The sequence below is a fragment of the Chanodichthys erythropterus genome, chromosome 10 (assembly GCF_024489055.1).
Source record: "Chanodichthys erythropterus isolate Z2021 chromosome 10, ASM2448905v1, whole genome shotgun sequence".
In the NCBI taxonomy this organism is placed as follows: domain Eukaryota; kingdom Metazoa; phylum Chordata; class Actinopteri; order Cypriniformes; family Xenocyprididae; genus Chanodichthys; species Chanodichthys erythropterus.
Window position 1 is genome coordinate 890502 of NC_090230.1, and position 15321 is coordinate 905822.

Consider the following 15321-nt stretch of genomic DNA (forward strand, 5'->3'; position numbering starts at 1 on the left):
CCCATGATCTGAGTTTCCACTCTGCTTAAGCACGAGCAGGACCAGAATCACCAGGCTCAGATGCTGAACTCTCTTTCCTCGAGGAGAGAGCCAGACGAGAACGGAGCGTTCTCAATGGAGAACACTCACAATTTGCACAGGCAGCTCCCTTGAGAACTTCCCGTGTGTGCTCTTCCCCCAGACAGAGAACACACAGCTCGTGTATGTCATCTGGTGTCAGATAACGAGGACATGGATCCACACGCTTAGTAAACCTTCTAGATTTCTCTGTGTGTTTAATTTTGCCAGATATAGTGCTTCAAACATAACAGTCCCTGAAGACGAAATGAGGATGACATGTTATCTTGGCCCCCCTTATATACTGTCGGGTCTCACCATTATGATGTCATGGGCTGTCACCAGTCATTATGATATTGCCATGATTTGATAAATGTTTCAGACACCGGTTCATGTGGAGGTGTTCCCCTAGCTTTTCGACGCAGCACGAGTTCCCTTTCGAAAGTGAACTAAGCTTAACTATACAGAATTTTTTCTTTTGATTTTAGGGTGAAATGTGAGGGTGACATATTTATGTGAGATTCACCCAACTAATTTGATGTTTTCTCTGATATCGATAACAATAAATCTTTTTGAAGGCTCTTGTGCTAGATATCATCTTACCATCTTTGGCACAGGCAGCCAGTTTTTTCCGTCTGCCCATCAGTGATATGCAAAGTGGAGTGGTAACAGAGGTCATGACCTCAGACCTCTGCTCTTGTTCTATAATGGGCTTCACTGTCACACGGTACTTACAGGCAAAAAACAGGCCAGTAATCACAAAATGTGTTCCCTGAAGAGCAGAAAATAGCAAAGTTATTACTCAGTATAACAGTATATTGTCTGTGGAAATGACTTCAGAATGAAATGAAAGAGTAAATGAAAAACACATTTAAGTAACTGCTTCCTGGTCTGCTGAAAACGAATCAGATAACCGATTCACCCATCCGTATCATAATGATATCACACTAAGATACGGTCACATTGTGTCTATTGTGTCCAGCGCCAGAGATGACAGATCATGTGTGGAAATACAGTGCTCTTGGGCAGTAGTACCATTATCTGTTACACTATTCAGCTGCATAAACTTCAGGTAACAAAGAAATCAGATGTACGAACAAGACGCAGTAATAATAAATTCAAGGGTCATGCCAAGGTTTGATAGTGACATCATCTTATAGTATAAGTATCTGAAATGTAAGAAGTTATAATGGTATGAAGGCATTAGAGGGACCATTCTCCACAAAGTAAACATTTTGTCATCATTTTTTCACTTTTTTAAAAATTTTTATTTAGTTTTAAAAAGGCAAGCTACTTAAGCAGATAGTATGAAATGGAACATTTGTGCATCATCATCTGTATGGCATAGATTTACTTAAGATAAAATCTATAAACATAAAAAATATGCAAATTTATGCCCATGCATCTTTTATATTGCTGTTTTTTATATTGCTTTATATTGCTGTTTTGCCCTATTAGTGATGCACCAAAATTTCAGCAACTGAAAAAAAAAAGATTTTTGTTTTCATTAAATTTTGGCATGTTTTGAATGGTAAAAAGTGCTAGAATTGTTACATGTTCACTAGTGTTTCTTGGTTTTGATATTTGGACTGTTATTTTGAAGTGTTTTCTGTTTCCATTGTTCCCAGTGTTTACTTCCTGTGTTTAGACCCATAGTTACCCTTGTTAGTTTTTTAACTTATCAATTCATTTCTAACACCTGTGCCATGTCTAGTCCCTTGTTATCCTTTTTTTTTTCTTTTCTTCCTTGAACACTGGAATTAGGTAGCCTTGTTATCAATTTCCCAACATTTGTGTCATTATTCTTAAAAGTAGACTAATGTAAATTTTGTTTGCAACAATAGCTGTAGGCTAGGTTTATGGCCTGGAATAGGTCCCAGAACAGCATTAAATTATTCGCAAATATTTGTAAATTATTCGTCGCTTGAAAAAGCTGGAAAATTCTTTGGATGTTTTGCCTTTCAGGCAGGCAAAATAAAACCATTAAAAACATTTCTGTTAACTGAAATAAAGCTGAAATAAAATAATAGGCTAGTTAAAAAAAACTTAAAATAAAGTAAAATTAGAAATGTTGCCTTGGCAATTAATAAAGCAATAATGTTGCCTTGTCAGTAAATATTTTCTTGACCGAACTGATGCGATAATTGACCGGCAAGATTAGGCTATGTTAAATTAGAATTAAAATTAAATTAAATTCATTTAGAATGGATAAGTGTCTCTCACCCATTAAAAATACCAACATTTGTTTTCCAGGGGTTAGTTTTACATGTGCAAATATAGCCATATTTCTTTTGTTTTGTTAATCTGTTAAGTATTTAATATTCCACATAGGCCTATTTATTCCTTATACTGTATATAGCCTATATAACTTTATTTAGTTTTTCTCCGTTCACAGAAGCTCTGGTGCGCGATGTGACATGAATCCTCATGCTCTGTTGTTTATGCTGCTATAGCAAAAAATTCACGCGTGAACTTGGCATCGCAGCCTGTTAATTATACAAAAATAAAATGGTCAACTAAACCCAAAACCTTTTTTGCGCATGTGAAGGATGACGTTTTACGTAGATATTTGAAGGCGAGTGAAGTGCACAGCTCAGTTTACAAAATAAATAATAGTCTAGCATCCAAATATACTGGGAATATAGAAACATTTGGATTTGTGCTGAATGAATAGGCTGTTTCTGTTTGATTTAAAAAGGGGTAGCCATTACACAGGTCCGTGCCCAGGGCATGACAGTGTCATAATCTGTCCCTGCACAGTAAAAAATCAAAAGTTGAGAAAACTTAAAAGTTTAAGGCAACTAGTTTTTCAACTAGTTTTTGTAGGAGATTTTTGAGTTTTCTCAACTTTTTGTTATATAAACTGAATACAACAAGTCGAGAAAAGTTTGTTGCCTTAAACTTTTAAGTTTTTTCAACTTTTGATTTTTTACAGTGTGTCTTCATTAAATAATCTTCCTTATTGTTGGATTGAAATAAAACTGAAAAAGAGTACTTTTACTGGAGTTAAATTTTATTAAGTTCTCTGTATTAAGGCCGTTCACACCAAGCACAATAACTGTAATGATAACAATAAAGATATAGTTCTAAAAATTGTTCTAAATATAAAAGAATAGCAGAGTCCACAGCACAACTTTAACGATAATGACACAGAGAAACAATATAGTACATTCAGAGCGGTTTTTTTTTCCAGCTGATGAATGATAAAAACATTGACAGCCAATCAGAATCCAACCTACTTTAAAGAGCTCGAGCAAGTGACAGACGGCAAAACCGCAACGATTCTGTGCGCTGATAAGGATGCTAATATATTTATTGTTATTGTTATTTTTATAGTTGTTGTTCTTGGTATGGACAGGCCTTTACTCCAGTACTTCATTTGTGTACTTTGTCCACCACTTGATGATCACATATAAAGAGGTTAGTCAATCAGAGCAGAGGTCATTAAAACAGTTACACTGTTTCACCACAGGGAAATTTCCACATTTCACTTGATCTCAGAAAAAGAACAAAATGGCCTCTTTAGACAATCTTAGCAAAGAAAGTATGTGACATTGTAAATTGATTAGACACACCTGAACTGTGGCTGTTTTCTCGCCTTTCGTTACGTTATTGGCACAAACTTCAGGATACCATCTCAGAATATATGAACTGGAATCCTTTTGGCTTTCTACAAAAGTAAACAAGACAGAATGTTGTAGATTATGTTTTTCCATTTCTGAGGTTCTGCCTCTTCCACAGAGGCAGCATGAACATATTTTCAGGGATCAAATACATTTTGCTCCCAGCTTTCTGTTTCCATACGCAAGCAACATGACATCTTTCTACAAACCCGCGTCAGGTCGCCATCCCCCTTCATCTGTTTTTGATTTCTCACTCGTACCGGCATTATTAAATCACTCTTCATGCCTTTCTTTCCAGGAGATAACAGTAAATCAACACCCTGTATTTATGGGCACTTGTGGTTTGACTGGAATCTTCCCTTTGAAGGCTGTCATGTCGCCAAATGTGTATTTTTGGAACACAGTTACTAAGCAGATTGTGAATAATCTGTTGGAAAGAGTCTAGAGAGGACATCCCTGTGTGATTGTCTTTTTTTGCGGATAGATAATATTTATCTCTGGTAACGTTCTTCCATAAATCATTAGTCACACTGTTGCTTTGGCAGTGACTTGTTTAAGGGGACACATGGATTCGATGGATTGTCAACAAACTGATATGCTTTGTGTGATTGGTGTGAAGTCATGTGAGAGTGTTTTTTGTTGGGAGACAATTTCTGCTGAGAAGTAAACTTTGAATGACCTCAGTCACACTACCTTGGTTTATAGAAAGAAGCTCACTTGCCTTGGATTCGGCTCTTCCAGAAGACCTTGACCTGCAGCTGGTTGTCGTGATAATGAGGGGCGGCCGCCTCTAGCCTCAGGATACTGGGAGAGGAGTGGGATATTGGAAGCTCATTAGAGAACTCCCCAGAAAGATGGTCATTCCCATAGGAGGACGCTAGAATGAGACAGGAGATTCATTTACATTTGCCAATAGTCTTTATTATTTGAATGAACAAATTTTCAAATTTAATCTCCATGTACAACATCTGTGGCATGGAAGTGACCAAAAACAACTAAGTAGAAATGGTCTCACCTGCCTAATTTTTTGATAATTTATGCAGTCTATTTTTACGACCAAACTTTTACAACAAAATTTGTTGCACTGCCTTTAATTTATGCTGATTTACATAAAATAATCGTATTACTGTAATTGTTAAAATCTTTACATTTTATAGACAATTAAAAGCTTAAAGAGGACCTATTATGCCCTTTTTTACAAAGTCTTGGTTTTGTTTTTTGGCTCTACTAGAAAAGGTTTTCATGCTTGAATGTTAAAAAACACCTTATTTTCCCCATATTTGACAGTTTTGCAGCTCGTCTCTTCCCAGTCTGTTTAGTTCCTTTCTCTTTGAAGCCCCTCCTTCTGAAAAGCGTAATGTGCTCTGATTGGCCAGCTAAACCAGTGTGCTATGATTGGTCAAGCGCTTCGAGTGTGTTTGGGAAATGTCCTGCCCTTTACCATAACTGCGAGTTTCAAGACAATACTAACTAGCTCAATCAGGCCGTGTTCCTTTATTTTGCGTATGCCTTGGGCGGGAATTATTTAAATGAGGAATATTGTGATGTTTGTTCCTGGATGAAAACTCAGGACAACAATGGAGGTGTTTCAGGGAGTTCAGAAACAGTGCACTGATATAGAGAATAACTCCCTTTAGAGGGACTTTGTGCTTTGGAACTTTGCAGAGCTTTTTTATGCTCAAACAGCAACATTATACACTAAAGAAAAGTGAAGATGAAAAAAGCAAAATAGCAATCCAAAAATAGGGTTAGTTTTCATAATGCAAAATATAATTTCTTATGGGTTTCTCATGATTTTGGATTGAAATGTGTCAGGGCATGTTTTTATAATATATACCATCATAGATGGTAATACAATAAAGTTATTTTTGTCCTTAAACAAAAATATCCTTTTAACTTACCCTATAGACTTCTCACTATAAATGTGTAAATTCAGTTATTGTCTTTGGTAATCAATAGCACAACATCAAAACTACGCTGAAAATAACACAGAATAATCTTTCAAATACATCTTAAAGCAAATGCTAAATGAAACAGTATTGTTGCATTCCATCCCACTTGAAAAAGTGCAATAGATTGGAACTTGAAGTGTGACTTCCAACTTGAAAACTCAAAGGCAAAGATTTTCAACCACAATTCGTTGAGGTGCATGATGTCATGTGAACATGGGCATAAACATTCACTTTTAAGATAATAAAATGTATCAATGAATCAAAATTTCTACATTTAGCCAACATTTGACATTTGATCTTCACTTCAGAGGTTTCTTTCATAGCTCAGGAGATGTAATGGAGGTCTTATAATTAAGTTTCAGTCAAGTATCAACTTTGTCACAGATGTTTCTCATAAAATAAACAGACAATTGTTGTATAAAATACAGCTGTAAAATCAATGTGGATGGCAATGCTTAGATTTACAGTAATTTTGGATGGTTATAATGAGAAGTATTTGAGTTCATTTTGAAATCTTCTTGGCAAATATAAACAGTTTGAGACATTGAAATATATATTACTAGGATTTTTTTTTTTTAGGAGAAACATCTGAGAAGAAGTTAAGCAAAGATCTCCATTAAATCTCATTGATGTCTAGAAGAAACATCTGAGACATTCAATTTTTTTTGTCACAATTGTATGAGTTCCGACGTCATCTTGCGTAATCAAGTAGGAATATCCCAAATCTTTGGAACTTTCTAACAAAACGCAACATTTGATTTCGCTCAATAAGGAGATAATATTTCCTATAATAAAATGACAAAAAGAAAGCACTGACTTTTTAAATTATATTTGTTTCTGTTTCAATGACAATTCTTCCTTGTTCATAAGCTGTGACTAATGAAATCTTGGGTTCAGTATTAGGCAGTCTGCAATACATTACTGTAAGGGAATATGGAGATATTTTATAACTGATGTGGTGTTTCAGAGACCTCAAGAGAAATAACAGAGGGCTGATAAACCCAGAGGGGAAAATATTAAAGAAAGAAAGTGGAAAAATGACTGGAAAGCAAAGAAGAAGAATTTAATTTTTAGAAAAAATAGATTGTCTTTGAATATTTCATACTACTCAAAAAGAACTGAACAGAGCCATACTAAAATTATTATATCTCTTCACTTTTTGTCTGATCTAAATGATTAAAAAACAAACAGGAATAACAACAATAGTGGAGATGAGGAACTTGTGTGGGGTTAACTGCAGTCCTCTTGAGGTGAGTAAATGGGGTCGTGCCCTTCAAACACTCTCCTGCTGAGCCACAGTACTGTTGGATCAGATAAGCTCTGGATGCTGATACAGGGCTGAAATGTGCTGCCTCTGGGAAAGGTTAACCTCTGTACTTCTGTGCCAAAATCTAAGTCACCGTAAGAGGACAACATTTCTGACAAAACACTCTCCTCTCCAAAGAAGGTTTTCTGTGTTTTTAATGGCTCTGCTGTGCTGCAATTATCAACGGCACCACTGATTCATGGTAAAAGGAGGTGGCCAGAATCAAGAGAGAGCAAATATTTTATTTCTGACACCCCTTCATTTGCACCCTTTTCAATTTATACTTAGTAAAACTGATTGAATAATAAAAACTGAATAATAATAATAATATCAAAATTGGCTCACACTCTGAAAACAATTAATTATGAAGTTTCATAACTGGAACTTTCCAAACATTCATATAAATCTTTCAAAGTATGCAGAAAGTCAAACCAGATCTCTCTTGCAGAGTTCTTACTGGTGGCAGCAGCAGTGATGAAGGAGAGGTGAGCTCGGCTGCTTTTGAGTCGATTCTGACCCCAGTAAGAGATGGCCTGAATCTGTGCTGTGTAGTGTGTGTTGGGCTGTAGACCATGAAGCTCCATCTCCGTTACATCCTAAAGGCATAAAAACAAGACATTAGCATTAATGGTTTAGCACTAAATGTGCAGTCACAATTAGAGTTGTTTGGGTGAATTTTCACAGGGCGAAATCCAGGCATTTCAATAGGAATCCATGCAAGTGTGAAAGATTTCCCAATGCAGATTTTGCAAAAGGTTAAAGGTGCCATAGAACGTCTTTTTAAAAGATGTAATATAAGTCTAAGGTGTCCCCTGAATGTGTCTGTGAACTTTCAGCTCAAAATACGCCATAGTTTTTTTTAAATTAATTTTTTTAATTGCCTATTTTGGGGCATCATTAACTATGCACCGATTCAGGCTGCACGGCCCCTTTAATTCTCGTGCTCCCCTCCCCCGGAGCTTGCGCTTGCCTTAACCAGCATAAACAAAGTTCGCTAATACAACCCTCAAAAAGGATCTTTACAAAGTGTTCGTCATGCAGCATGTCTAATCGCGCAAGTATGGTATATTTGGATGTTTACATTTGATTCTGAATGAGTTTGATAGTATGCTCCGTGGCTAAAGCTAACATTACACACTGTTGGAGAGATTTATAAAGAATGAAGTTGTGTTTATGAATTATACAGACTGTGTCACGGCACACACGAAGACAAACAGGGTAGGTCCAATTGCAGGTATTTATTGGGGAAATCCAGAAACGTAATCCGTAAGCCAGTCAATAGTCAAAAATCCAGGGAGACAGTCCAAACAAAACAATGACAGGAACAAAACACAAAGCAAACCAAAATAGAGACTCGGAAACATGAATGAAGACACCATGACCAGAGCAGAAACAAACCAGGTATAAATAGACAAACACTAATGATGAAACACAAAACAGCTGAGTGCAATGAGTGGGATAATGAGTCCAGGAGTGAGTATGGGTAATGTAGTCCAAGGGGTGAAAACAAGAGTCCGGAATGGAGTGCCCTCTAGTAGCTGACTAGGGCACTCTCACTAGTGATCATGACAGACTGCAAGTGTTTAAAAAATGAAAATAACGACAGTCTTGTCTCCGTGAATATAGTAATAAACAATGGTAACTTTAACCACATTTAATAGTACATTAGCAACATGCTAACGAAACTTTTAGAAAGGCAATTTACAAATATCACTAAAAATATCATGATATCATGGATCATGTCAGTTATCATCGCTCCATCTGCCATTTTTCGCTATTGTTCTTGCTTGCTTACCTAGTCTGATGATTCAGCTGTGCAGAGATCCAGACGTTCTGCCCTTGTGTAATGCCTTGAACATGAGCTGGCATATGCAAATATTGGGGGCGTACATATTAATGTATTATGCTTGCTGAAGCTAGAGTGCTTACTAGAACAAAGAAATGTGTTCATATCAGTCAATTTTATTGTCACTACATTCATACACATTTCAAAATTCTGCTAGTTTTGAATTGTCTGACTTGACTCCTTAGTACCTAAGTGAGCTCAAAACACACTATAGTCCATCATGTTCATTCTGGTCATCTCTGCAGGAGGCAGATCCTTTTCATATTTGGCACTGAATCTCTGGAATAGCCTTCCCAGCATTGTTCAGGATTCAGACACATTTTGTCAGTTTAAGTCTAGACTACAGGCCCATCTCTTTAGCCAAGCATACACCTAATCCATCACCTAAACACATGGATTTGCTGCATTAGTTAGGTCAACCAGAATAAAAAACATTCCTCATATAAGTCATAATTATCATGTGAAAGGTATCTATGCTAATATGAGTATAAATCATTAATTTAAGGTTAACTCCTGTTAACTCAAAGTTTGACAACATGCAAAAGCGTCTATGCAATCAACATCCTAGGAGGGACTTTACCAACAACACAGGAAACTCCATCTACATGCACCTTAGCAGGCAATATGGGACAGACATTATAAACATTTATGTAGCTTTTCGTTCATTGTTTTCAGCTTTCTACTTTTCTTTCACATAACATCCTGCTGAATGACAACCAATCTGGCTTCAAAAGCTGACATTCCACAGAGATTGTCCTGCTGTCAGTCAGTGAAACTGTGGCTGAGAGTTGCCTCCAGATCATCCACCCTGCTGTCTTTGACACTGTAAATCACTAGATCCTCCTGTTTGAACTGGTCACTACAAAAACTGCACTTTGCTGGCTTATGTCCTTCAAGGTTTCAATGAGTCATCAGGTAACCACATCAACTAAACCACTGGACCTCAAGGTTCAGTACTTGGCCCCCTCTTCTTCTCCATATATACAGCCTATCTCTTGTATCTTTTGGTGCTCTTTCAGACATCTTGGCCTATATGAATCTATGTTGTCATAAATTAATCTTGAGAAGAGATTCCTTGCCAGCCCAACTACAGTTTCACTGTATAGATGGACTTTAACAAGAATAATCAGCCAGGCAGCCAAGAACCTATAAGGTTAGTGTTTGATGAACCATTAAACTTGACAACTGGAATGTTCCTTTCAAAAATTGTAAATAAGCATCTGAAGATAATCTAGAACACTGCGATGTGCAACATTACACCTCTTTCACTCCATTATTTTAGTCCTCTGGCTACCTGCTGCCTGCATCAAATTCAAGTCTCGGACATTGATGTTCCTCCAACCTCTGCCATCAGTGAGTAGTGCCTGGTGGTACCATCACTATGAGCAGTGGTGTTTTAAGGGGTTAATTCACTCAAAAATAAGCACAAAAGAGGAAAAGTCCTCAATTTTTTTTATTTTTTTTTATATACATCAAATGTAAATTTATGTCCCTGTTGCACTTCATTTTCCTGGTTGAATAAACATAAACAATTCTATTTTGTATCTTTACAATATGTAATGTTCTATTTATTAAAACCAAGTATACATTTCATAAAGTTAGCGTTTTAGTATGTTAGTGCATTTTTACATTTATTTCAAAATAATAACTAAACAATTTAAACAATATATAACTTTTTTAATAGTTATCTTATTTTCAGCATTTCAGTCATCAAGCTTGTATGCTTATATGGTATCTGAATGGCATCTTTATCACAGAGAACATTTACAATAATGTGAGATTTTTTTTTTTTTTTTAGCTATTAAGAGCAACCTTGCTAAGCCATTAAAAACTTACAATGATTTTGTCCAGATGTCACACTAAGTCATGTTATCTTCATCTATTACTGTAATCTTTCAAATAAAGAGTGCAGATGAAGTTGTTTCTGTGCATATAAGAGACAGATAGTGCTGTTAAATGATCCATACATTTGTCATTCTTAAATTCTAAAATAGACATATAGGGCCACTGTGCTTTTAGTTTCAACTAAGTTGTGTTTTTTGGATTTAAAAGATTCTTAATTCCAGGCAGTTTAAAATTATCTGACATTTTCTATTACTCTCAATAACTCTTAAACGCTTGCAGTGATCCATTCTGAGAACAAAAAAACTGTCAGCTGAAATAAGTCTTTATAGGCTACTGTTCAATAAAATAGATTGCTTTCTCAGACATAGAGGTTATTGCATTGTAAAAACAAATTACCTAATCAAAACCATTTGAGAGCTGTGGCTTTCAGGAGAGCACTTGGACTACAATAAAATATGTTGATCACTAGGCCAGCTGCGTCTTTGTTTTGTGGTTGTTGTGGGGAACCGACTTAACTGGCTCTAGCACTTTACTACATCACAGGTGAGGCACATGAGTTCAACACCTGCGAGGCAGCGGTGGCCAAAGGGGAATGAGGCTGACCAGTGAAAACATACGTTTAAATCCTTAAACTCAGTTGCAGATTTAGCACTTCCTGGGTCTGACATTTCAAGACTGAAACCAAGAAAAACAACTTGGGGAAATTTCTCCCCTCTCTGAGGCTTCAGGTTCAACTTTATGAGAGAAAGGTAAAAATTGTGCACTAACTTCGACAGCCTCAACAAGATTTTGGCCACTATCCGCAGCCTCGGTCTGGCTTAATTTTCTTATTCATTCTTCTGAAATGAACTTTCCACATACATAAACACTGAACGCAACCCCCTACAGGTTCACAGTTTAGCAGAGATATAAAAGTATGCACAGTATTTGAGAGAACATGCCAGCAGAAGGGTGAGACAAAGGGCTGAGCTCAGGAGGGCTTACCCCATCTGTGACCCGTCCAGCCCGGCTCTGGCTAGTTGGGGGTGTTCTTCGAGTGTTCCAGGTCACCTTGTAATGGTGGACCACCAAGTCGCTCTCACTGGGGGCCTCCCACAGGACCAGAACACTCACCGTGCCGTCAGGGTGAACCGTCTGGTTCCTTGTTCTGGCATTCTGTGGGGTCTCTGGGGGAAACGGATCTGAAACAGAGATGTGAAGGTGCTTCTGTCAGACCACTGCTTTTCATCACACTCTTGTCAGCTTATTTGTGTTCACCCAACATAACTTGAGGTGAACCAGAGAAGAAACATCATAACATACGCAAAAGTCAGGAGAAGAACTGCAGCAGAAACAAACAATTGATGCGCAACTATATTGCACATGTGACATTTTCAGCGATCGCTTGGTTATTAAGAGAGCTGGTGTTCTTGAAATAAGAAAATATCAAACAATTGTTGTCTTTAGTGTTTCTTGGCTCCATGTGGAGTGTTTTCACAAGCCACCATAGTGTTCAGCAGGGTTTTTTTTTTTTTTTTAATGCAGAAAGTTTTCTGTAAGGGTTGTGTCAAGGAGTAACATTAGGGGATAGAATATATCATTAGCAAATAAAAACAACAACAACAGCAACAACAAAAAACTTTAGAGAGTTTACATAATTATATAAAAACAAGTTAGTGTGTGAGATGGTATCTTACTGTTGATGTGGCAAAGAGGGATTCCAGACATGAGTTGAAAAGTGTGCTTGTATAAGTGTGCTAATGACAGATGTGGAGTGTGTCCACTGCCGCTGCTGGGAGAGCCACACCCCCCACACATGACCGCTGCCAGTGATGTGTGAATAATCCAGACAGAACAAAAGTGTAGACATAACATTCAGTCTGTGCCTCATTTGACTGTAAGTACACACATCAGAACCTTAAAAACAGTTATGACTATAGATGCAGAAATATTGACTCATGATCGTGTAAGCTTGTTAAAGGGTTAGTTCACCCAAAAATGAAAATGATCCCATAATTTACTCATCCTCAAGCCATCCTATATGTGTATATGACTTTCTTCTTTCAGCCAAACACAATCAGAGATATATTAAAAAATGTCCTGGCTCTTCCAAGCTTTATAATGGGAGTGAATGGTACCCTAGACTTTGAAGCCCAAAAAAGTGCATCCGTCCATCATAAAAGTAATCCATACAGCTCCAGGGGGTAAATAAAGGCCTTCTGAAATTATGCAATGCGTTTTTTTAGGAAAAATATAAATATTTCTAACTTTATAAACTGTAATCACTAGCTTCCAGCTATAGCCAAGTGTTCATGAGAGAGTTGAGTTCCGGTGGAAGAATGACCTCTTACCTGAAGTATGATGTAGGACATATGACAAAGGCGTAGCATAAGCTCAGGTGAAAACTGAACGTGGAAGCACAAAGGGTAAAGGAAAACAAAACACTGGTCATGAATTAGAAGTCTTCCACCGGAACTTGACTCTCTCATGAATGCGTGGATGGCCTTGGATGCAGTTTGTAAAGTTATAAATATGGATATTTTTCTTACAAAAATGCATCCCCTCCAACTGCAAGAGCAGACGTTGTTGCGTGAAAGCACATTGGAGATGAATATTTTGTAAATAAAGTGGTAAATTATGTTTTTTTGCACAAACAAAGCACTCGCATCAAGATTGTGGTTAAACCACTGGAGTCTTTAATGTACTTTGATGATGTCTTTACTACCTTTTTGGGCCTTGAAAGTGGTAGTTGTGTAGATGGTCAATGGAGGGACGAAAAGCTCACAGATTTTATTAAAAATATCTTTATTTCTGTTCCGAAGACGAAAGAAAGTCATTCAGTTTTGGAACGACATGAGGGAGAGAAAAATTATGTCAGAATTTTCATTTTTGGGTTAACTAACCCTTTAATATTATTTTATCTGCAAGTACAATTTTCTAAAATATAATTTTAAGATTTAAAGTACACTACAAGCACACATTCTTCTTTTTCATAAAGGATGCTAACGGAGGTGTTAGTGGTTGCTAAGTTGTTCTGGGAATCTGGTTCTTACTTACATTTTATCATTGGCCAGGCAAAAACCATATGTCCAATCATTTAGAAAAGTAAAAGCACACCTTCCCTCAACAACTCACACCATTTGAGATATTATTCATGATTGAAGCATGTAGAATTAGTCACTAACCTTAGGCATGAGCAATATTAATAGTGATACTTGACTTAGCACACAAACCAATAACGCATTCCATTTTGTTTCAAAGACGCACAGCAGACACTCTGTTTCTGATTAAAGCAAATGGCCTGCTGCTTTACCTTGGAGGCCAATCAGTGTGCTTTCATTTGCATTAACCATGACAGAGGAAAGATACTTTGATATGTCAGTTTACCTCACATGCTAATGTCATGCCTGTGGGCTTCTGAAGATAGTGTCTTTGGTCTGTGGGTCCCACTGATGTCGGTTTCATTTCAGACTGGGGGGCAGCAACAAAACAAAGCACATAATGGCTAGTTCACTAACAAATAACTGTCACTTTGATTTTGTTCTCACAGAGTCATTAAGTCACACAGGGTCCTTCATCTGCAAGTTTCCCTCCAGCAACAGAAGCCACACACCCGACCTCTGACCTCAAGCATTCTTAATTCAACCCCTCCCAACCCTCGGACTTCACATTCTCGAGCAGTTTCATGTTTGAGGCTTAAAATAGGATGAACACAATCCATGTGGTAGAGAGTTCTTTCCAAGTTCTCTACAGAATGTTTTGTGCAAATTTTGTGTTTATGTGTCAATGGGTTCTGGAGATGCCTGCGCCAGTGGATAATATATGAGATATTGCTTCAGTGTTGGAGCACACTAATTTTCATTCCACTTTGAGCTAATGCTTGTTGACTGTCTTGACATGACGCAGATCAGGCATTGAGAAACATCTTGGATGACACTCCCAGGGCATCAGTGGAAGATGTCAGATATTTCTCACACTCGATTTATTCTTGCTCAGTTTAGCACACGCTCTCCAAGAGTTTGTAATCTTTCAAAATAGCAGAACGTTTGATTCCAGTCATTGTTGGCAGAGGGTCGAGTGTTGCCTCAGTCTGTGTGTAATTATATCTTGGCCTTGGTGTTGAGCCGGGCTTGCACTCGAAACATGCCAACGCAAGCACCTCTGAGGTCTCTAATGATATGGGCCGTATCATTGGGATCAGAGAATATCACAGATATGAAATTAAACAAACTGGTACCAAAAAAACTTCAAACGTTCAAACATGTCCAAAACTGAAAGCCCAGGTTTGAATCTGTTGCCGAGTTTGATTTCAGCTTGCCCAGAAGGATGTTTTTTCGCATCCATGGAAAAGCTTATTTCATACTATTAGAAACATGTTTCACATCTGACATACTGAGCACTGGCCAGATCCCGAACGCAGGAGGTGTTGTATTTGTGTGTATGTGTATTGGTGACCATGTGTCTGCAAGACCTCAGTCAGAGGATTTCTGGGGTTTATAGAATAGTGGTTTTCCAGAGGTGGCTGATGGCAGTGATGCAGTATTGCTGTGGTCTTTGGTTTGTCCTTTGGGGATTTGCACATTCTCTGCACTGCACTGTCTCACAGACACAAAGCCTTTAGCAGAGCGTAAACTAAATTCTGAATGGCATAAACATAAACCAACTCATTGATCAACAATCTAATCATCCAGTTAACCAATCAACCAATAGATT

The 15321-nt window shown here is 37.4% G+C and overlaps 1 protein-coding gene across 3 annotated transcripts in view; it reads right to left on the reverse strand.

The window, feature by feature from the left end:
* anos1b (anosmin 1b) overlaps positions 1–15321 on the reverse strand; it is a 131786-nt gene that overhangs the window by 18295 nt on the left and 98170 nt on the right. For all 3 annotated transcript variants that reach the window (XR_010896243.1, XM_067398476.1, XM_067398475.1), the window contains 5 exons: positions 11614–11810; positions 7396–7534; positions 4402–4557; positions 3633–3727; positions 661–829 (listed from right to left, as the gene is read on the reverse strand). Coding sequence is in view for 2 of the 3 variants with exons in the window: in XM_067398476.1 (XP_067254577.1) it covers positions 661–829; positions 3633–3727; positions 4402–4557; positions 7396–7534; positions 11614–11810 (756 nt within the window). In the remaining variant the exon portion in view is untranslated. The remainder of the gene's footprint in view (positions 1–660; positions 830–3632; positions 3728–4401; positions 4558–7395; positions 7535–11613; positions 11811–15321) is intronic.